Raw genomic sequence first — 24,246 nt, 5'->3', positions numbered from 1 at the left:
ATGACTCCCAGAGGCCACCACTCACAAGACTCTAAACCTGGCCACCTGACACCATTGTTTTACCTGATCACTCACTTCAAATGAGGATAACTGAGATCACCTGGAATGGCTCAATACTGCAGATTTTTGGTAGGGCTCAAGTGATTTGTGTGTGCTGATGTGGGCCCATCTCCTCTCAGTTTATTTGGGACAGACAGTTTCTATAGTACACATCTGGATCTATATACCTGGAACTCAGGACAGGGGCTTTCTTTTTTTGAAATAGTGTAATTTCTGAATGAGTTTTTGTTCACTTGAGGGCTTCTTGGTTTGGTTGCCATTTCTGAACTCCCCCCACAAACAGAAGTCTATCAGGTTTCCTGTACTCTCACATTCCTAGGTTGACATCATCTGGTGTGTCCTACTTCACTGAAGCCATCTCAGAACCTAAGGAAACAGAATAAAGGACATGCTGTAACTCAGGCTGAAGTTTTCTGAGTGCTCTGGGGAGAACCTAGAGAAGTTACCCTAAAATTGGGGAACGTCTGTGGTCAGAGTGAAGAGAAGGAGAATTTTGATAATTGAGGGAAAAAAAATTTCTTTGGAACTAGAACAAGAATTGCTCAAGTGTTCACAAGAAACAGAAATTCTGTTCTTTTAAAATTTTTCAACTAATGCTAATTACCAAGAGTATGTTGAGCATGTGATTCCACGGCAGGGCCCAAAGACCCTTAGGACTGATATTACCACACTAACTTAACCCTTAATAATCACATCCCCTGAATTTCTATAGAGTCAATGAAAAGAAAGAGGACGTAACATCTGGTCAATAATAGTTATTTATAGGCCTGAGTATAGACTTGTATTCAGACTGCTTTGAGTGGCCTCTTGAAAAACAGCCAAACTCGAGTATCAGATTGGTTAGGGTGAAACAGATTCTCTGAAGTTGCCAAGTTTCTTCTCCTGGTGATCAGTGGAAGGACTTGTGCTTCCAGTCAATAAATGTGGGATATTTTTTCTGAATACCTGGACAGGTTTTGTCTTGAATTTGGAGGTGCCTGTTGATTTTAGGTGCCTGGAGGCTTATGTGTGTTTGCAGGGTGGGAGGTCTGCTCAGGTCAGCAGCTTTAAAAACACAAATCTCAGCTCTGCCCATCACTGCCCACCTTGATAACCTGGAATTTTCCTTTGGTAATGCTTGAAACTGTGCCAATTTTCCCTCACCTTTCCATCTTCCCTCTCCCACCTCAGAACACTTTTTCGGTTTTCTGATTCCCGTTTGGCATGGCTGACATCTGAGCCCTGGGATTACTGATTGTTCTTGTTGCTGCTCAGATCCCTTCAAGCTCTCCAAACCAGTACAAAGCTCTGGGCTTTCAGCCAATTCACTCACAGGTTTATCATATGCTGACATTGTTTCTCTATAAATAGGTCTACCTTTACTGACATTATTGATTCAACTGCTTCTCTTCTCACTAATTCTCTTTTTAATGTATCCAACCTGTCTTCGTATTTCACCTAATGAAAGGCTGAAGTCAGAGGGGTAGAGGTTGAAGAGGTTAAACTGTGAGCATAAAGGTTCTGGGCTTTAAAGTCAAAGTTTGCTATGGGAGACCCACAAGCTTGTCAGTGGAGCAAATCTGCAAGTCCAAGCTCTCTTTTCCCCTAGAAAATATAAGCCATCAAGTCAATTTCACATTTTATTACTAATAATTGGAAATAAAAGGAGATTATTTTGCAAACTGCTCCATCTGATACATTTATGGGTTAACAAAGACCCTAATCTGCCCATCTGTGGTAAGAAAGAGCAAATTATCCCTCAGAGATAGGAACACAACTCACTTGCTGTTTGTCTTGGAGTAAATCCAAATGAACAAACCAAACATGTAGTTGTGTTGCTTGTATATTAAATTCAGCTTTAATAGATCATTTGTGCATTTTCTATATATAGGGTTGGGTTTTTTTGTGACAGTTGTGGCACTGTCTGCATACAGCACAGCCCTCCAGTGCTGTGGCAGCAGAAGTGCTCAGCAGTGCATCATTCATGCAGGCAGCAGCACTGCAAGGTAGAGGGACAGTGCTGCACCTTCGCCACAGGGAAGGACCAGTGGCAGCCACTGGGTCATGCATTGTGCCCTGCAGACAGCTGCAAAGCTGGAAATCCATTGCACCCTTGCAGAAAACAAGTTCTCCACAGGCAGGTCTTTGGAGACAGCAGCAGCAGCACATCCGAGGCTGCAGAGCGGTGCTGAGTGCCCAGGGAGGTGCTGAGGGCCGGGATCAGGGCTGTGCAGGGAGGAGAAAGCTGCAGAGTGAGATTGGTGTGGGGGAAAGTCCACTGGCACACAGGGCTAAGAGCCATTCAAGATGAGCAAACGTGGCAGCAGCTCTGCTAAGGGCTCCAGAAAGCTCCAGAGGTGTGGGGGAAGCTGCACTGACCCACAGCAGCGCAGGCCTGACAGACCTCCAGGGACAGGGTCAACCTGAGGATGTGGCTGGCAGCTCAGCATCTTCACAGCACAGCTGTGTCCTGTCCTCACGGTGCATCCGTGCCAGGCTGGCAGAGCAAAAGCCCTCCTTTGCTTCCTGGTTGATCTTGTGACATTTGGGCTGCTGGACTCAGCTCTGGCATGGCTCACCCAGGCCACGGTGGCCACTGGCAGCCACCCCTTCCTCTGCCAGGCTGGGAGCCCTCGTTCTCCTGGTGGCACCTCGGAACTGCCTTCAGCCAAATGTCCTCAGCGGGGCAGGATAGTGAATTAAACACTCCGGGCTGGCAAAGGAGACTGCCAAGGCTGCCAGAACAATATGTCATCAAATCCCATACTGAAACCAAACAGCTTCTCCCTCCCCAAATAAATCATAAGAAAGAAGAAAATGTTTCACATTTTTAAAAGTTTAGACTATCTCTGACTTCAGACATGTTGCCATTAACCTAGGATTTAATCAGGGATTTTCATTTGCTCCTTGTTCTGAACTATAATGAGCCCTTTAACAGTGTAAATAAAAAGATCTAAAGATTCAATAAACTATAATGTCACAAACAGCAATCAGCTACATTGTGAGGCCTCAGTGTTAAAAAGCATCTCACAGCTGGAAACAAATGCTTCTATATAACATTGTAAATAACCTCTAAGCCCACTACTAATTAAACTGAAGCCTCTCTTCTCCTGGGCATTGAATATATGAACCAATTAAGAAAATATAATTTGTTTTCTGAGAGACCTGTGCTGCACCTCTTAAAAAAAAAAAAAGGAGGGGGAGAGATACGGAAAGACCCAGTGACAGAGAAAGAAAGGGAAAGGAAAGAGGGGAAAGAAAAGAAGAAAAGAGTTTCACAGGAGGGACCACATTGATGTGCTGGGGTTACAATAATGAGACATTTCTGCTTTAAGCAAATTTTGCACCTGTAACCTGCAGAAATATAGCCATAGCACTTGAAAAATTACTTCAATGCTGCACAGTGCCATGAAAATTTATCTTTGAGATGATTTTATTGCATGGTTACCCTAGGCAATTAAATCAATAAATCTTAACTGTCAGAGAGGTTGGCCCACTGCCAGGAATAAATGAAATGCGCCGAATCAGTAAATAAAAGGTTTCTGACAACTCATTCTAGGAATTATTTAGCAGTTGGGCTTTTTGTTGGTGGTGGTGTTGGTGTTCCTTTTGTCTCCAGCATTTATTGACATTCTCCATGAGAAATGATTATGCTAACATAAACAATGTAACCCAGGGGTGTAGATGGATGGGAGAGAAGAGTCAGGCTCTTCAGGGTAATAAATTACCCTCCTGGAATTGCACACAAACAGCAACTTTGGGGGGCTGATAGCACCGGCAGAGGCAATTAGAGAGCTGGGGCCTGAGCCATGGGCTGGCAATGCATCGGCAGCCCCAGTGCCAGGCACTGGGAGCTTTGTGTGCTGGCCCATGGCAGTGCCTCATTATTAACATAGATGTGCTCTTTTCATTGATTGATTCAGCGATGATTGAGATTGAAATGCCTCCTTGAGACACAGAGGTGACATTTCTGTTGATCCAGAGTCCAGTGTTCACCACAGGAGATGCCAGTTTTGACAGTGAAATCATAGTTACGCCTGTGTAAACTGTGAGTGGTCAATGCAGCTGCATTGTTTTTCATGCTGGTGTTACAAAACTGAAGGCCCAAGTCTGTTTTCACTTACCCTGGGATTTGACATTTTAAGTTAGTGTGGAATAACCTGTAGTTAGGCTTAGGCTCTCTCTCCCTGTGGTGAGATCAGGTGACCTGATTAATAAACAGATGGATTTTTAGTCATTGTGGTGATCTACTTCTAATACAAACAGGCCACCAAGTTCACCTGCTAAGTGCTAGTTCAAACCTTCCTTTACTGGCTGAACAAGCCCACTCCTCCAGCAGGGCAGCAGCTGCTGGGATAATGATGGGGGCAGCCCTGGCCATGGGGGATCTGCATATTCCCAATGCCACTGGTGACAGGGACACCAATGTCAGAGCAATCTGCTGTGCTGAGCACTGAAGGAGGCCTTGCCTGCCTAGACTAGAACTAATTAGATGGTTTGCAGGGCCAGTCCCTCACCACCATCACATTGGGACAGTCTGGAGAGTATGGGTCTGTCCTTGAGTCAACACCAGCTCTATGGAGCCAAGCAGGGATTTATCTGAGTAGTGTGGAAAAGAGCCTGCTGTCAAAATGTCTGTATCCAGTCTCTGGACATCCAAGTGACCTTCAGTCATGGGAGCCCTTAGGGAGAAACTCATCTCTCTGCCTGAAGCTAGCAGAGGCTCACCAAAGCCTGGTGCAAGCCAGAGACATCATGTCATCTTGGCTGGGGAATATTTCATTTGAAAGTATTTCCTTCAAGGTCCTCTATGGTTTCTCAATGCCAATGTCAGAGTTTCCTGGCCATATTGTTCCACTGGCATGTCCTGTCCCTGCCATGATTTTGCAGCCTTTGTGCTCCCCAGGGGCAAATGTGCTGCCTCCCACTGCGGGTGTGTGGAACCAGGCAGGAGGACACTGAGGAACAGCAGCTCAGCCTCAGGGCTTCAGCAGTCTGGGTGGTGGCTGGGGCACTGGAAATGCCCTGGACACCCATCTGGAGGAGGCTTCTCTTGGCTAATCAGCTCCCGGACCATAAAGAACATTAGAGATCTGAGTGCTGTGCTTAAGTGAATGAGCTGCCTCCACTTCCAGGTACAGATAAAGCCAGTGGAGTTTCACAAGGCTGATTGGCAAGCAGTTTCTCATTGCAGATAATTCCCTGCCAGCATATCCTGAACACACAGGTGATTGCTCTTAAATTGATGGCTTAAAGCCTTTTTATTTAGCTCCTGCTTGATAGGCAGCAAATGTAGATTTGCAAGAAAAAAACCCCAAACTACACACACACATACAAACCCCCTGCAAAAATCAAAAACCAAAACAAATCCTAAAAAGAAAAAAGTGCTGCACAATTTGCTCTCTCTTACACCTAAGGATGAAATTACTTGGAATGGAGAGTTAAACAAAACTCCTGATGCTCCTCAAATCCTCGGATCAGCACTAAGGGGTACTCGGGACGTGCTGAGTTTTCCAGCAGCCCCTGTCACAGTTGGGAATTGCCCTTCAAACGCAGCAGGCATTTGAGGGCTTCATTCTCCCAGCAGATTAGAGCTGGCATGCTGAATCTGAGGGGGAAGCTGGCACCCTGGTACCCTGGCAGCATGACTCAGCTCTCTTAGCAGAAAATGGAGCATTTTTCATGTGGCTTCATCACTTCCAGCTGCACACATTTCTCACAGTACCCCCTGCCAAAAGGGTGAACCCCACATGCTTGGAGCTGGCTGAGAAACGGGGAACAAATGGTGGTGGTGGTAGTGGTGGCTGTTGGGTATTTTTTTTTTCACTCAAATTTGCCTTTCAAAATGTAAGTTCTTGAGCTAATAATCCTACAAATAGCTACAGTTGGATTCTGATGATCCTGATGGGTCCCTTCTAACTCAGCCTATTCTATGATTCTATGACAGTGTCTTTTCTTCTGCAGTCCAGTTCCTGAGGTGTGATGTACTAACTCACATCTTGTGTTTAGCTGGTCTCATGTGCTCACACGTGTACAGGTCCCTAAAAGAGAGAAGAACACGTCTCTTTCACAAGGCCAGTCTACACACATGTCTAAAAAATATCAAGAGGGGCTCCTCTGTTGCTCATATGAGCAGAACTTTTGCTCAACATTAACTTGATGTGTGGTTTGTTTGCTGAACAAATTTACTTTAGCTATAATAAAGTCCTTCCAAACGTGTGGATGCAGTATGGAGGGAAAAAATCCCCCCATGCACATGTGCTTTTTTCAATAAAAAGCTATCTAAAATAACTTTGAAATGCAGCTGGTAAGTGAAATTCCTCCCTACTATGTAGAGCTGATGTTGCATTGCTTTCCTTCTGGACCATGTGTGTAGGAGGGGCAGAGGAGTCTCAGCATTTCAGTGACAGTATTTGGGCTGTGCTTTCTACTCCTTAGCTCTACAGACCACGGGAAGCTCCAGCCAGACTTTTCAGATATAAATAAGGCTTCACAAGCTCTTCATCTTTCGTGCTGGCAATGAAACATCCTGTGGTCTAGAGCAGCTTGTCATGGGCCAAACTCATCCCTGAGGGACTTGTGCAGTTAAATCATCTTAACTGGCTGCCAGACTGTAGTGCTTCCTTCTCTCACTTGAGCCTTTCGTAGCTCTTATGAACATCCTACTCCATTGCCTCAGCCTCAGCCAGGGAGGGAGGGAAGATGTCTCCTTGGCTGTGGAACAGGGCACACAGTACCTTGCCCAAGGTTGTTGTGAGATTGTGTATAAAAATGAGTGTCCAAATGCCCATCTTCCATTATCCCTGTCATTGCCACACTTGGAGGAGACATTTCTCCCTCTTCTCAGCAGGGTGGCATCTTTTGCTCCTGTGGGAATCCCACATACTGGCTGTATGAAAAATTATCCCTTTTTTATTTCCAGCGGTTTTGGTTTTTTTTTCTGAATTGAGCAGTCACACTAACAGTGCTGTATAGCACAGGTTTATGTGGAGCCATTCATCATTCATAGCTGGGATCACAGAACACTTCACAGCTGATTACAAGGTTACACATGCAGGGAATGACATGAGCTGCCAGTCTGAAGTCAAGCTTCAAGCTGGTTTCTGGGTACACCCAGAGGATGAAAAGAACTCAGGGAGTGAATGGCACACGGAGCCTCAAACCTGCCCTCCCTCCTGCTGACCCAAAAGACATCTCTCTGACATAGCCACAGAGGATGTTTTCTGTCTCCCTGGACACAAAATGGGCACTCGTGACACACAGTGTGCTCCAAACACCCCGTTCCAGATCTCCTTCTGAAGTGACTTATGCCTAAGAGGGACTGGGGCTCCAGCACCCATTTTACAGGTAACCATTCACACAAGTGGGATGATGAACTGGAAAAGCTGTAACCTGGTCAGACCAGAGAGTTTTAAGCTGCTTCATGAGGTCAGAGTGGTGCTGAGAAGCTGGAAGCTATCACCTTCTGGCCCTTTGTTCTAAGGGGGACATTACTACAGATAGTCAGCCTCAAATCCAGACTAACACCTACTGGTGTGGCTCTCCAGGCATCCTTCTGTGACACCATCTGTACCCCGGGATGAGATGTCCCCGCCCGCCGCCGCCCAGCCGTGCCTTCCTGCAGCACCTCCAGCGCACGCAACGCTCCAGACGGAGACGAAAATGTTTTCAGCAGGACTGTGAGCGTGAGGGGCCGCAGAGCAAACCACAGCGATGGCTTCTTTTGCTTGGAGACAGCGGCCCGAGATGGATTCTGTCGGGAGAGCCGCGCTCGTCTCTCCCCGCGGGCACCTCGACCTCAGCTGCTCCGCGAGCAGCGGCAGCGAGCGCTCGGCCCTGCGCCGGCAGCTGCAGCACACGCTGCTCTGCACCTCGGAGAGCTCTTTACATCTCCTCTGAGCTGGTATTCCTGGCACTGCCTCTCAGAGCTGTTCCTGCAGTGATGATACGAAACCTGGCGTTTCCAGTTTGGTCATGCCAGGAAGCCCCCGGGGACCGAGGCAGCCCAGAGCGGGCAGGGCGCTGAGTGGCACCACTTCAGCCACGCCGGGCTGCCTGTCCAAAAAACCCCTCCTGCCAAGCCTGGCCCTCTGCTCTCTGCGTTAGGTGTGGGACAGACAGGATTTAGGCTGCTGTCTTGCAGCTGAGGCCCCTCAGGGATGGGGAAAGCACATTATTGATCCCGTTACCTCACAGCTGGTATCAGCACTACATTATTTTCTAACATCAAGTCATTTTAAGTCGCCACAATGACACAAACACATTGATTAAAAATTAAAACCAGTGACAGCTCTCCCACAAACAGTACTTACTGTACCATAGTTTTTGTATCCTGGGAGGAGAATGAGAAAATAGCAGAAGACAGAATAATTTATAGTGATAAAATGGGTTACATTTTCATAAAAATTTTATTTTACTTTTTTTTTTTTTTAAATAATTCAATGCACTGGCAGTATAATTAATCCCTCTATGAGAGACACGAATGTACCAGTTCAACCAATATTATTTATACAGAGACATTGTGTTTAAAAACAACAAAAGTACATTTAAAATGTTTGTACATAAAGTATTACTGTTATTTCTTTTTTTTCTGAAGAAGGAACAAATGTAAACAAAATGCATAATTGTGCAACACGTTGGAAATACAAAGCAAAACAGGCAAGATACAATTTTATACATATAAAGCAAAAGAAATCAAACTTTTGTAACTATACAACATTTCAGTAATTGCTTGACATTTTAACAGTTACCTTGGTCTGTACAAAACATCTTAACTTATACTTAAAACTTTACAAGAATAACATGCTTGTTCAGAACAAAGACACCTTGTGGAATTGCAATGATTATTGATATGATACTTGCACACATGAGGAAAAAAAAGAGGCTACTTCAATAGTAAATAAAAAGTAAGAACATAAGAACGTAAGGTAAAAGGCCATTTAGTAAACCATAATCTAATTCCAATAGCTAATTAAGTTGCACTGCAATGCAGAAATTAAATCTGACTTTTGCTGGAAGACCATAAGGTCATAATGTTGCTCTATTTCCAGGAACCAGAAGAAAGCATATATAAATTTTCCTGATATTTTGGTTAATTATACATGCGCACGCACACACACACACACAAAAGAAAAAAAAGGAAAAAAAATAGTATTTGCCACAACTGCCAGAAATGGTGGGTGAAAGAACCCACACACTAGACTACTCCCAACATGGCAGGGTTAAAAAAACCACAACAGCTAGGGAGAGCAAACCCCCACCGAGTTTGCCAGGATTGCTTTTCCTGAACCTTAGTTGTATTTTGCTTTTTTTTCCCCCAAAAGACAGGAAGAAACTGGAATTGAGTTGAGCCATTTCAAAAATTCTGGGAGTACCACAGCCAAGCCAAAACACAAACCAAAGGAGAGCTCAAAACCAAAGCAAAACATCACAAGATCTTTGACTTGTTTTCATATTCTGTGATGATATGTCCTAGACCTTTTGAATGTGGATTTTAAAAAAACCAGCATTTAAGATTCAGTAGAAGATATGCAATCCAGAGATGTCAAAAATACAGACAGGAATAAATTATACAATATTTTATGGAAATAAAAGGACTGTCAGCTTGGATAAAATGTACATAATTTTTAAGTGTCCTCAAATGATACATATGGCTAAAATTAAACCCCTGATTGCAGCAACCTAACATATTCAGTGCCTGCATCTGCAATCTGTGTGCTGAGCACCAATTCACAGTTACTTCTGTGCACTTCAGTGGAGCAACCTGCCGACCAGGCTGCTCAGGGGAAGAACAGCAGAATTGGGCCTAGATAAATATTTGCCATGACTTCTAAATGTACAGAACCCATTTGGCTTAGAAAACCCTCTTTAGCCTGCTGCACTGTCTTTGAACTAAAGTAACAGATTCCATCTCTAGACTGAGAGCATTTATGACATGTTTGACTTTATTCGCCATTTTTCTATGCAAGCTAATGCTGATGCCAGTAAATATTTAAACTGGGAGGTAATGAAATTGCAACATGCCTTTAGTTAAAACCAAAACATATGCAAGCCTAGATGGCAGGCAGAAATTACCCTCCAATTTTTTAGCAGGGATTATCTGGTGCTGAATCAGAATAGTTCAATATCCGCTCAGCCTCAGTGTGCATTTATAAAGCTGCATTAGGGCACGCAGTGCAGTATGAAAAGGGAGAGGACTGGCTTTTCAGCTGGTGTAAATCAGCACTGACATCCACAGAGCCACTTAGAGGCACATCAGCTGAAGCTCTGGCCCACAGTCATCAGAAACATGCAGCCATCACTCAGTCTGGTTGAAAAACTCAGGTGTGGAAGTGCAGAGTGAGGTGTAATCGACATCAGATCCAAAGATGCTCTGTTAGTCTCGTTTCTGATAACCTCTCCAGGCTGGGTGGTCTAAAGCAGTTTTATGATGTGCTGTACACTGCATAGCTTTGCAAAGTACAGTATTTCCTCACAGGCAAGGATTATGGTACATTAATCATTTCAATGGCATGATCAGTAAAAAGGCATGACGATAAAAGCTTTGGGAGTTTATCTGCATAGAGATATATTGGCAAAAATTAGTCTGGGGTTAGAGGGTTTGCTCCTTGGTGTGTGCATATTGGATTAACTCCACTGAAACCAGTACTCCTATACCAGTTTACACCAGTTGAGGAACTTGTACTCTACCTCTGTTACAAATAAAACATTTGTGTTGCTATCCACTATTCAGTTCTTTCATAATTCAAGGGTAAATGTCTCCTGCCAGTGGGTCAAAGCTTCTCCGTGTCCATAACATGTTACTTGTCACTGAAGTCAATGCTGGTTTCCCTGAGCAAGGGCTGAGTCAACACATAGTCTGGTTGAAGAGCAAATCTGCTTGCAGTTATTCCAGCTCTAGTCCAGAGACCTTCAACTACTTGCAGGAGATGAGTGCCCAGCCAGAACAAAAATGGATGGAATTCCAGTCAATTAATTGGGTTAATGCAACTGAAGTTCTGGCCTAATACACTTAACTCCAGTAAGACGACGTAATTTTTGTTATCCAGCTTCTCCTTCGATAAACAGTACTCAGCAAGCTCTGTAAGACTTGCACTACTGCCATGTGACAACAGAATTTGGTGCCATGAATTCCAACAGTTGAGCCAAGTTACTTTACATTTGCCTAGCTCAAATTTTGGTCCACTGTAGTTACTGTTGTTCAATAAAACAAATTCACCTCAGAATCTGACCTTCACTTGAATTCTGAGAAGAAAATAACTGAGTGGAAATTAGGGCTATCTATACTTGAAGGGTCTTTCAACAGTATTACAACAGGGTGACACTCTGTGAGTGAACTTATATCCAGCACAGAGAGCTTGCAGAACTTGCAGACAGAGGAACTCAGTTAAAATCAAAGAAGAAAACAAGTCTCAAACAGCTGCATTGTCCACTCGTGTGACTTTTTAGACTGGCATCAGTGGGACTCAGTTGGAGTCCTGTAAGCATGAGTGGTCCTGTGGACACTACAGTTTAAATTCCAATTCTGTGTACAGTGGGTATTGACTGAGTTCTACACTGTCACCGTGTGCACGGCTTCTGTCAACTTGATTGGCATTTCCAGACGCAGTGCAAGTACCAGTGCTCAAATCCCAGTCCATCTGCAGCTGCAGAGGACCAAGACCTGAAAGCAATGCAGAGCCACATCTCTGCTCACCCAGGTGGTGGGGCTGGGGTCCCTTAATCCCCCTGGGCACAGCACTGGTGCCCCAGTGCAGTGGACAGGGCTGTGTGGGGATTCACAGCACACAGACCTGTAGCAATCCACCACCCAGTGCAAGCTGAGGGCTCAGGAGCTCTGTGTGGCTCCACAGCCTGTGGGAGGAAACATCAGGTCACACAACGCTGCCTGAGGTGGCCACTGGGCCTTTGGGCTTGGCCCTTGCTCCTGTTGTAAAAATAATGTAAAAATATTGGTTTAACTGGATGGTGACTCGAGGACAGTGACAAGAATTAGCTCTCTGTGACATGAGGTGGCACTCTGAAGTGGACTGAAGAATTGGATGTGGTAGTGCTGTATTCTGATTTCACAGGACACCACGGTATAGTTATTATTTTGCAGGACATATCCAAGTAATGTCCCCTTTCCCAAGAAGCACACTCAGCTTAAATTCACAATGCCAGACCACAGCAGCTTGCCCCAGTTTCTTTGAACCACTCTTGACATCTTTACCATTGCCTAAGACAATTAGAGTGAGCTAGCTGCCTGATGTGGCATGACACACCCTGTGGTTCTGGGAACAGCATCTCCTTACAGTATTTCTGTTGTGGTGCCTCCTGATGAGGCCAGGTTTGATTCCCATCTGACACCAGTTTTATGCAGTAACTCATCTGCACCTGAACTTGCTCTTGTCTCTCTCTATAGAGTCACGTTCTCCCCCGAGTTGTACACAAAATCTGAACTCAATCTATCCTGACTTCAGCAGCCACCACAAGGGGCTTAAACTGGTGTGAGATGATCAGAATCACTGATCTTGGAAGACAAAACATCTCTGAAACAAAATGGCTTAAGTAAAGCTACCAAGGCCATCAGAAAGGAAGGTCTGACAAGGATACCAGGGAGAAGATGACTACTCTCTAACTCAGGCAGGAATATTTTGCATTCAGTGGCAGAGAGGTTTCAATAATGGAGACCCTAACAGCTTTTAGCCTATACATTTAGGCTAAATATCAAGTGATATAACCAAAATATGCCCCTATATAGACATATCTCATTAGACAATAGAGAATGCCTATATGCATTGGTGTGCTCTGGTTATATCATGGAAGTTCAGGAGGATTATTGGAAACAGAGGAATTGAGCTCTCCCAACATTAAGACTTGTTTTATTTGCATTTATAAAATAGCATATAAAGTAAAGCTGGAAGATGTCATAAGGACAGTGGATTGGTCACCCATCTTCATCCCCTTTGCCTCACTCCCAGTGCATTCAGGTGAGGTCAGGGAGATGCTGAGAGGGAAAGGCCCTTTGCAAAGACCCCTTGGTCTGCAGCCTGCCTACAGCTGGGACACCTCTACACTTGCTTCAGAGTGACAACTTAATTTTTTTGGTGACTTGTTAAATATTTTGTCTTTCTTAAAACTTCAAGACACTGCTCTATGGCAAATGAGTTAACCTGAAAAACCACACACGGACAGCACATTCTTACACTGACTTGAGGGACCACAGGACTAAGAGGACAGAGTTGTTGCTACTTTCTGCCACACCTTCCCTGTCTGCAGGAGGCAGCAGATGCAAACAGGACTATGCACAAACTACAGAGGAACACTTGAATAATGCCACTGCCGTGTTTTCTGTTTACATCTACCATATATTTTCTCCTGTGCTATGAAGTAATGAGCAGGGACTTTCTGCTACAAATCCACACATAAATCCACACAGATGTGTACACACACTCACACTCATGGGCTTGCTTCAATGCTGCATGGAGTTTCTCCTGAACTCCAAGTAATGAAGTATGTTAATACTTAAGTCAGAATCCTTACCAGCCCCATTTTTGTTATCTGTTAAGTTACACTCACAAAACTAATAATTGGATTTAGACAGCATTAAATGCTGATAAAAAAATCACTGAAAAAGTTTTTTCCAAAGTAACTAAAAACATCAGTGAATCTAAACTGTCATAATAGAAGAACATAATAAAATCTATGAAATTAAAAAATGTATGGAAATTAAATTCCAGATTCAATTGTCTCATTTTGTTTCTATAGGAGGAATGAAGATCTCAAATCCTATTTTTTAAAGCCCCCCACATAACTATCAACAGATCTGTCTCTACCTTTCAAAGGAGATAATTTATAAATGAGGCAATCTATTCACAAAGAGAATACTTAAATAATTGAAAGTCCAAGGAACATGTAAGAAAAAGTAAAATTAAGCTGTAAGAAGCAAGTTGTAAAAGTTGCCACCAACACTATCACACAAAGGCTTTCCCTCTGCTCCCTGTTCTTGAGCACCCAACACACATCACATGGCTGGAGATGTTCACTGCACTTGGAGCTGGATATTCTGCCTGCACATTGTCAAATACTGAAGACCTGTTGCAGCCCTTGAAGTGGAGGTTAAGTGCTATGTAAATGCCTCTCTTGAGCGTTTAGGACTTTGCTGCCCTTGTGTCTTGCACCCCAAATGCCTGAGTTTAGCTCTTTACTGGCCTGCTCTCTTCACTGCTGAACTCTTGGTATTGCTCCAAACCTCCTCAGGCATGGGTCACAAACAACAGTCTTGTCAGTTCTGGCAATGTTTTACAAAGCTTGGTGTCCTTCTTAAATCCCAGCTACAGAAGTCAAGAGATTACATCACTGTTCCAGTTTATCACTATTAAAAACAAATGTGCCAGTTCCAGCCCTTGGCATGCTTCTAAAATGCCTGAAAATGAGTCATGAAATCAGTCCCAAAGCTCAGCATCCAGAAGGCAATACAAGAACCACCAAAGAGTTTATTTAAAAAAAAAACCAAACCAAACCAAACCACAATTTTAAGCCAATCTTGTAATTTTTGGTGCTTGGTTCATGAGTTTGAAAGCCTAAATTGGGCAGTTTTAAGTGCAGACATTGCAAACACCTAAGCACAGACATGCTGCTTCTCCATGGATTGAAACAAACAAACACTCTCATTTGATTAGCTCTGCTGGAAGTAATATTTTAAGGGGTAAAATGATTCCACAAAGAGGACATGTTGGCAACTGAAATGAGATGAATATAGTGCCTGTAAAAGTGCAATAATCCTTAATAACTAACCCAAAAGAAGCATCATCCCCAGGGATAAGACAGTAATTTACTCTCCATATTTAATTTGTTTCTAAGCCGCTTTTGAAACAAGACTGCTAAATAGTAAGTTGGCTTGTGATCCCAGACTTGACTGCTGGACTTACTATCATCATGCCATTGATTCAGCATACATTTCAACCTAAGTCACAGGATACAAAATCAGGTGGGCTAATTCCTTAAGCTGTTTAAGCACGAGGTTGTGAACATGGGGTAAATTTAGAGATAGGAGCCTGTTCACCACAAGCAACAGGGGAAAGATAAAACATGGGGATCACTGAGAGACTGCAGCTAACTCTGAGGAGTCCTGTGTCTGAAGACTGTCTTTTAAGACATTGCCATACCTTGTAAATGCATGGAAGTCTTGGATTTCAATCTACATTAAAGGAGCAAGTGGTGAAAATGCACTTAATTTAACTGAATAGTTACTTGCAATAAGAATGGAAAACTCTGGCTTATGACAAAACCAGCCCAACCCTACTTCACCTGTTAAAAAAATTATTTCAAATGTTTCCTTTTCTTTTTCTTAAAAAAACCCCCCAACCACCACCTTTCATCTACATTTCTGAATGGTTCTCACTGCCCTGGTTTTATTCATTAGCTACTGGGGCCAGAGTTGGTGTGACTAATGTGTCAGATTCTGGTTTCAGCCGTGTTACTGAAACCTTCAGAGAACAGATAAGGGTGAATCGACCACTTCAGCAACAGGAATGTGCAGATAATACAGGATGTGCATGTTCTGCAAATGTCCTTTGCAGAAAACCCTACACTGGATGATTTCTCTAATGATGCACGTTGGCTATGTTTACATTACAGTCTTGTGGAACAAAATGTTAGGAATTATTGATTTTTAAGAAAAGGTAGTACTACAGGGAGCTAATATACAACAGCTACAGAAATGTTTGTCTTAAATGTGCACTGGGCAGAGTCCTTAAACTGCTCTTATTGCAAATATCCAAGGCCTGCTCTAAAAATCTTAACAGTCTGAACCTTTTAAATGCAAATTTGTCCTATTTATCTGGTCACAACCCAGTGAGTAGAATCCAATAACTCACCAGATTAAAGAATATACAGGTTTATATAGCAGAAGGTAATTGCAATTAACTAATATCTGGATGGCATTTAATACATATATTGTGTTATTTCAATGAGATGAGACAGAATAATATTTACATTGCTATGAGCATTTTCTGTTTATAGAAATGGAATTTACAGTTCAGTAAGGTATGCAGGCGTTATATCAAGAATGAGATGAGACCATTTAAAGTCTTGTGAATTATTGATATAAATTCATTTTGTTTTGTTTCATGCACCAGCGCTTCTTGCAGTGGCACCAGAAGAGAAGTGCAGTTTATAACAGGGAAAAAAATAAGAGGAAAGAGCAAATGTGAAATGGTGCAATTTATTCACAATTGCTTTGAAATTCTATCTGAATTGTCTCATTATTATTCACGCATTAGAAGAATGGTCCAAAACATGACAGCATGGGTAAACAGATGCAGAGCTTGGAAAATAGGTAATCTGACTGAAGTATTCATGGCCATTATTAGACAAATGTTATATTGCTTTTGGGTAAATCTGGTGATTTTATTTAATTTGACATTGTTTTCAAGATAGCAAGATAATACTGTTCGTTTCTAATGCTCTGAAATGAACAAAACAGGTGAAAATTGATGCCACATGGAATTATAATGTTTCAACAGTAGCTGGTTAGTTAAACTTCTAGACAGTTCATGAAGAATCTGCATACACTTATTAATGGACTTTTACATACAATATCAATGCTTAGAGTGCAGCAGCCCTGTTAAAATCTGCTTTCAGTGAGTCACTATGCAAGGAGAGATTGTTCTATGAAGAAAAATCTTGGATAAGTATTTGCTTGAGACTAAACAGTAAAACAGAAAGAAAATTCACAGATTTAGTGCAGGAATGGTAGATAAGACTAAGAAAGCTAATATTTTGGAACTGCCTAAAAACTGCAATAAATTCTGCTGCCTACTGAAATTATTAAGCCAACAATAAACAGGAAGAATGGAATATCAAAACCTCATTGCATAGTGTGTCATCATTCTTTAATGAGGCATTCCTTCAACCTTTTACCTCTTAACACCTTTGGTGATCTTACATTAGGTACCTGTAAGATATTCAATGTTCTCTTTTAGAGATTTAACCTATAGGAAGTATGAAATCTTAGGAATGTATTGAGTCAGGTAATGATGCCAGAATTAAGCGTCGAAAAGCTTGGTTCAGGTTCAGAAGATGATTTTGAATGAATAGCTAAAACTTCTACTAATTTATTTCAGAAGGGACTTCTCATATATACCCTCAAATATTTAAGACGCTTTGTACTATTTCTCAGGAATCCATATCTTCTCAAAGTGCTTTTTTTGTTTTCACTTGAAGGCAGCATGGACTTAAAACAATACTGCAGGGAATGTACCGTTCCATAAAGCACATAAGGATGGCAGGATCCAGGAGACACAAGGCATAGAAAATTGTCAAAAATGATTAGATGGTACAACACATACTGCTCTTGAGTCATAAGTTTCATTTATGGTGACTTCTACTTCGAATAGATAGGATATTAAAAAAGGCAATAAAAATGAAGTTACATGAATAAACTTCCAAAAATGAGTGGAGTTCCACCAGTGATCGTCTCTGTGCTGGTAGAGGTAGAAGAATGGGGATGTCATGAACAGGGCAGCAGTCACTACAACAAATGAGCCTCAATGCGGAGCCAGTGGAGTCCCTGGCGAACGTAACGAACCAGATTGGTCATACTGCTGTGTTGTGTTAAGGGTCCCATCACTGAGTCCAGGTCTACAAAGAACTCTGCAATACACAAGAAACAGAAGCAATTGTTTCAGGCAATGGTACAGAAATACAGAATTACCATGATTTCCCACTCAGAAGCAGCACAGTGCAGTTAGTGAGTTCTCAAGACAGTTGTGCACATGAGCACATGGTCCGTAAGAAAGAATTTGAACAACAACAATATATTGAAACAAACCAAATTAGATTATCCATGCTGGAAGTCTACCACAGCATGGTATGAGTGGTTGCCAGTAGTCTTCCTTTAACTCTGATAATCTCCACTGTCGGTTTTTTGAGATTAGGTTTGCTGACTGTATGATTTAAATAGCTGGAAATTAAATCTTCCATTACTTTTCCACACTGTGCTCTCTCCCAGACATGAAGGGCTAGACTGGATCTTTCCAGACTAGAAGACCTTTCTTGCTCTTTTCCCCACCCTCTAATTTCTGTTACTGCCATTGCAGCAGTTTTGGCCCTCTGCTCATCCTGATGCTGCTGCAGGCCCCAGAGGATGAGTGTGGGATGGGAGGGGAAGAGGAAGAGGAGAGAGAGAGAGAACACAGCAGGAAAATAACACCTTGAAGACGGGAACCTATAAGGGGAAAGAATCCCAACCCTGGGATTCCTTGTCGGGAAGGGTTAACAGGAGGTCACTAAACAGAGAGCCCCAGTTAGGAAGCGACACACCAGTTTACTTTATGTTGTGTTAGATGCTCTCTGGGTGAAAGACTAATCCTGTTAGGGCCAACAGACCTCTCCTAATTGCTGTCAATGGAGAACTGAATTGTGCCCTGTATGCTCCCACAGCTCTTTATGCTCGCTGGGGCACAGGCATTCCCACATATACAACCCCTACACTATATTTAGGCAAGTGGGAACCCTCTCTCAGTTAAAGCCCCTCAGAGCTCAGATAACAACCAACAATCACAGTAAGGAATGGCTGAGCCCTCACATTCTCACCCTGTCTGCAATCCAGTGCACTGAGCCAGCCAGCACTGCATTGGCTGCACTTCAGGAGAGCAGATGCCGGGTGCAAAATCATTATCAGTACTTTCTTCAGCAAGTAAGTGCTGCTTTGAGGTCTTCTATCCAAGTATTGACAGCCTGACCCTGGTCAGCTTGGGAGCTACAGCAGTATCAGAGCACAAAGTGATTTGGCTGGAGGCAAGCATAATGAGAGCTCAGGGCTAGCACCAGTGCTGTTCAGATGCTGCAGCCAGCAACTACTTTTAATCTTCCTTCCTCTGTCTTTCATTCCCCTCCTCCAGTGTAAAATCAATACATTTAGAAATTAAATAATGCACTGTCTTGCTTGCATTCTAGAGATCTCGTTCTAGGCTCAAATAAACAATAATTTCTTTAAGCACTGAGAATTCACCTTAAAGCCTAATTTCAAGTTAATATTTCTTGAAAAAGCTACAAGCACTGAAGCCACTTAATAAATTTATGTGTGAGAGAACAGGTCTTGCTCCCTACAGAGCTGAGTTTTCTACTGTAGAGAAAAAGTCCTGCTTTCTTCAGAAGCATAAGAAAATGATCTGATCTTGTAAAGTCAGCTGAGAGTTTGATGTTATAGGTGGTGAACAACACCACTTCAGGTGATCCAACACAAAAAACCATCCCATGGGCTTTGGGAATTCTACAGTTTAGTTTGGCCTGCTACAGACACAGATTTATGCCAACTCCATCTATTCTCCCCACACTCTCAACTCCACTGACCAGGGGAAATTCCACCAGAGGTACATGGCAGTATGTTCCTGCTTTCCTTTTCAAACCAGATCAGCTTGGCAGGTCACAGTTCTGCTGTTCTCCCTCTTGCTATGCATTTTTATTTTAATGGCACATCTTTTGTCAGGCTGACAAAGAAAGGCTTCTGTCTGCTGCTCTGAGCCAGCTGGACATGAGTCAAGTCCAAACTGGGAGCATGCAGGCAGACTCAGGAGCACAAAACCTAAGCTGACAGCCGTGGACAAGGGGAGGCTGCACAGCTCCTACAGTGTGGAGGAAATTTCTTGTGACTACATGGGCATGACCTAAGAAACATTTATGACAGCAGTAGGACCCAGAGGTAATTGCTATGAGGCCACAGTTTTATATCCATCTCAGGACAGATCATCAAGGACATTTTCTTATGCAAGACACACCCTGTAATTCAGAAGACAACAGAAACAATGAGAGCTGACCACAAAACCCCACAAAAGTGACTGAATCTGGTTGGTTTTGTTTTTCTTAAAGGAACTAAATTTTTATCTTAATCATTGATTCTTTGCAGGTTTGTGGTTTTTTTTTGGTTTTGAGATCATTCTTATTTCAAGGGGAGGGAGGAAAATCTCATTGTTTATAATGAACTGACTGCCCAAGCTCCTGAGAGAGAGGCCAAGTGATGTGTCCTGTACCTGGGACTCACAGCAGAGTTTGGGGTTTGCACTGTCCTGTTTGCTGTCACGGGGCAGTTTTGAGCCCCCATTCCACAGGCCAGTGCACCAGAGCTGAGACAGCTGGCAAAGGTGGACTGGAGATCACTATGGAGAAAGGGGTGAGTCCTGCTCCAGCCAACAAGATAAAGGTGCTTTGAATTATTTGAGAGGTGCAGATGACATCTACTAAAACAATTACAACAAGGTTTCATGAAACACTGTAACATTTCTCATATCAAAGTGTCTTGAATACATCCTTTTTTAAAGAGAATCTCTCATGTGGTATGATGAACACCTGCAGAGAACCACAAGAGTTCTCATATACTTTTTGCTACACCATTAATTTTTTCAAATTGCAGTTTGTGTTTAAGCATGCAACTTTAAATCAAGTACTTAATTAGAAATGAGGTATCTTTCCATACAAAATATAAAGACGCTATAGCATGTATGAAACTCTGATCTCTCTCCAGTGGTTTGTAACACTTAAATGAAATTTGAAGTAACATGAACTTTGCATTCCCTGTAACATGTCTGCAGGTTGTGAAACAAGATATGAAAGAACAGGTCACAACCTTAAATGCCTTGCTCATGTGAGAAACCCTTATTCATGCATCCAGTCCCAGTAAAGTCAAAGGGACTGCTCATCTGAATAAAGAGTATTCCTATATGGCTTTGCAGAATTGGGTTTATTTGATCGTAAATCAAAATGAGAACAAAGAAGAGAGTAGGGAGGAAAATGCAGAAAGAGAGTCAGCAGGTTTTTTCTCATCCAGCTCTAGGACTGATAACAGCAGTGGCTGGGTACATTTTCTGTCTGCTGGCTGAATGCCTGAGCTATTTTGATTTAATACCAAGTAGAACATTTAACAACTCCACAACACACAGGGCTAATTACAAGATTATCGCCATCTCTTCCTCCTATCAGGGCATCCTTCTGCATTCCCACTGTAACATTCTGCATTACATTTGACAGGGAATCGCTTTCACATTTTGTGAAAATGGATGCAGCTATGGAAAAAATCCAAAATGACTGCACTGCTACTAAATTAATCAATGTGAACAAAGACAAGCAGCAGTGGGGAGGACTGGACAGAACTTCTATTATTGTTCCTCATCCAGGGATAGATCATTATGACCCACAATTCAGACATAAAACTCTATAAATCTCAAGCTCAGTTTCTCTAAATCAGTGGAAATTTGCCACTGACATTAATGGGAGTAAGATCAAACTGCATACAGCAAGCACATTTGTCAGGACAAGTCGGCCATCTGAAATCTCACTATAATTTAAGAGAATGAGCCAACTCATGATGAGAGTATTTCCTAGCTAGGCTCTGCACCTCTAGTGTCAAAGGAAGCTTTCTCAGTGATTTGTGTAAGCCCAAAGCTGGAATCTGAATAATTGCATTGTCACGGGGAAGCTCCCAGCTGGCCAGCAATAGGCCAAATTTGTCCCTTAGTTATATCTCAGCCACTCCACTATACTTGATATAACCCAGTCACAAACTGCTTGCCAAAACTCCTTTGAAATGACTGTGGTAAAGACTTATATTTTGTTGTTAGGAATAAACAAGCAGATTTCCAATCCAATCATAGGAGAGTCAAGGTCATGGCTTTCAGTGGACATCTCCTAATCGGACTTCCCGCATAAACATAACATCTAATGTTTGCTTATTATCCTAGCTAGCATTTTAATAGTCTTAAACCCGTTGACAGAGCAGTCTGAAAATAACCTCGGTGCTCTACGAGAGGCTGAAACTGTGAACGAATTTGCAGACTTAAAAGCTCCCATCACTTGGGGCTCGTGTTCACTAAATTATTTGCCAGCTGCTCTGATAACCCCATGTTCAGCGTGTGTTACACATCCCCCTCTGTGCCTGACAAGAGAAGATACGCATTGGCTACAGCCACCAGCAAGCAGATTTGGTCTGTTTGCTCAAGCTGTCACAGTTGTGCTCTTAGATGTGGTGGTTCTGAGTCCAAATCCAGAGAGCACGGGGAAAGCTAAAGCTGGGGAGCCAAAGGGGACAAAGGAAAAGCAGAGAGTGGGGCACCTTTGTTCTCCTTGGTCAGCTTGTCAGCCATGTCCCAGTGCTCGTAGCTGCGCAGGACGTTGTTGGTGATGTTGACGTGGCTGGCAGCCATGTGGTGGATGCGCTGGGGGATGGTGATGGTCCCCGCCGAGGACGAGCCGGCGGTGCCCGAGCTGCTTCCAGCAGAGCTGACGGGGGACGGGCTCAGGGACATGGGCGAGGGGGTTTCTGTGCTCCTGCAAGAGGGAGAGAGAGAGAGAGTGAGGTCCCCTCACACCCCCCCACTTCACTGCCATCCTAAATGCACTTGAAAAGTTAACTGTGCACCCCACTCAAGGGAGAATGTGCAGTGGTACCTCCTGACTTTATGAGAAAGGACAGCTTATAAACTGGGAATGACTGAAAATAAAAAGGGATTTAATTCTCCCTTTAAATGAACCTGTTACTTAAAAAAAAATAAAAATCTATCATAAAAATTGAGCAATCTTTCAGAGAAAGAAGCATCTCACAGCTGTAATGATTTTTCTACCTGCTGCCAGAAGCTGCAATGGCAGTTAGAAAACACTCAATGTGCAATATTGGCTTATTATCAAAGTATTTTCTGGAAACCACAATGACAGTTTGCTCCAAAAACAGTCACCAAAATAAGTAAAGAGCAAGTCTTAAAAGCACCCTGCAGAGCAGTATTAGGACCTGAGGGTACTGTAGGATTATGAATATCTCCATAGGATTCTTTAAGGCTATGGAGATTTGTTCTAATTGCCTACAGTTCATCCACACAGTTCTGCACAGAGCAGTGTTTTAAGTTACCTACTTAGTGAGGCACTAATGTCCTAATATAGATTTTCCGTTAATTCTAACACCATCAATTAGGAATCACCTGCTGGCTGCAGGCAGTGTGGTGGTCAGCACAGCATGCTCTTGTTTAGAGCTGTGCAGTGCTGAATGCTCACAGAACAGCTATTCTCTTTGAAAATTTGTAGGATCATGGAACTGTTCAGTTTAGAAAATACCTTTAAGATCATTGAGTCAAAACAGTTAACCCAGAACTATCAAATCTACCAGTAACCCACGCCACGTCTACACCAAGATACTTTTAAATACCTCCAGGAAAGGTGACTCAACCAAGTCCCTGGGCAGCCTATTCCAGTGTTTGACAACCCTTTTGGTGAAGAAATTATTCCTAATCTCCAATCTAAGCCTCCCCTGGTGCAACTTGAGGCCATTTCCTCTTGCGCTATCACTTGTTACTTGGGAGAAGTAAAAAGAGCCATCCTTCAGCACATCCACACTCTTGCCCAACTTGGTGTCATCCACAAACTGACTGAGGGTGCCCCTGATCCCCTTCAAGATCAAGGGGGCTTCAGATCATCAATAAAGATATGAAACAGTACCAAGCCCTAGGAAACACCACTGGCGTCCAGCCCCAACTGGATGTAACTTCATTCACCCATTTGGAAGCACTTGCCTGAACAAAAGCATTCTATTTGCTGTGGAATACACTTGAGATGCAGGGTCAAGGCACTCCTGGCACTCTCTGCATGAAGCAAAGAGACCAAAACTCTCCAGACAGGGATGTTGCAATCCCTCCCTGGACATGCAGCTGTAGATGCCTTGTGCTGTGCAACAGCATCAAGCTCAGTCACTGAGCCTGATCCAAAGCCCAGGACAGAAGGGCTTGGCCTCTTGGGTTTAAAGGCCACTGTCAGTGGCCCTGCCTGGGCACAGACCTGCTGACACCTCACAGGTGCTGCAGGACTGACACCACAGCACAGCCTTGGGCTGATATGCACTGATGGCAACAGCTTTTGCTGCACATTTTCCAGCAGTGCCCTGCTATTACCTGTGCTCAACAACAGGCTCATGTGATATATTCTTTTTCCAGAGCTAGAGATCACATTGATTTGGCAGCTTGTAGCTTTTTACCCAGCTTATGGGTTAGAGTTTAAGCATGTCCTAATGCACAAACGCTTTATTTTTAAGTCTCAAAACATCCTGGTTACCTGACTTGCCACAGTGTCTTTAATGCACAGAAGAGCTGAACTATACTAGATTAGGTCTGGGAGCAGTTAAAAATGATAAGTATCTGAGGAGACCAAGAGTATTTTGTTAGAGCCACTTACTACCAGCTGACGCAC

General features: G+C 43.1%; 1 protein-coding gene across 2 annotated transcripts in view; it reads right to left on the bottom strand.

The window, feature by feature from the left end:
• Positions 1–14,772: 14,772 nt before the first annotated feature.
• Positions 14,773–24,246, bottom strand: part of AFF2 (ALF transcription elongation factor 2) — a gene marked incomplete at its 5' end in the record, with an annotated part of 331,468 nt that continues 321,994 nt past the window's right edge. For both annotated transcript variants that reach the window (XM_082289316.1, XM_082289317.1), the window contains 2 exons: positions 14,773–17,676; positions 22,130–22,344. In XM_082289316.1, the coding sequence (XP_082145442.1) occupies positions 17,555–17,676; positions 22,130–22,344 (337 nt within the window). In that variant the 3' untranslated portion in view covers positions 14,773–17,554. The remainder of the gene's footprint in view (positions 17,677–22,129; positions 22,345–24,246) is intronic.

This window comes from Coloeus monedula (genome assembly GCF_965178545.1).
Source record: "Coloeus monedula genome assembly, chromosome: 12".
Taxonomy (NCBI): Eukaryota; Metazoa; Chordata; class Aves; order Passeriformes; family Corvidae; genus Coloeus; species Coloeus monedula.
The sequence above is the reverse complement of the archived record's forward strand: the minus strand, read 5'-3'. Positions and strand labels throughout refer to the sequence as shown.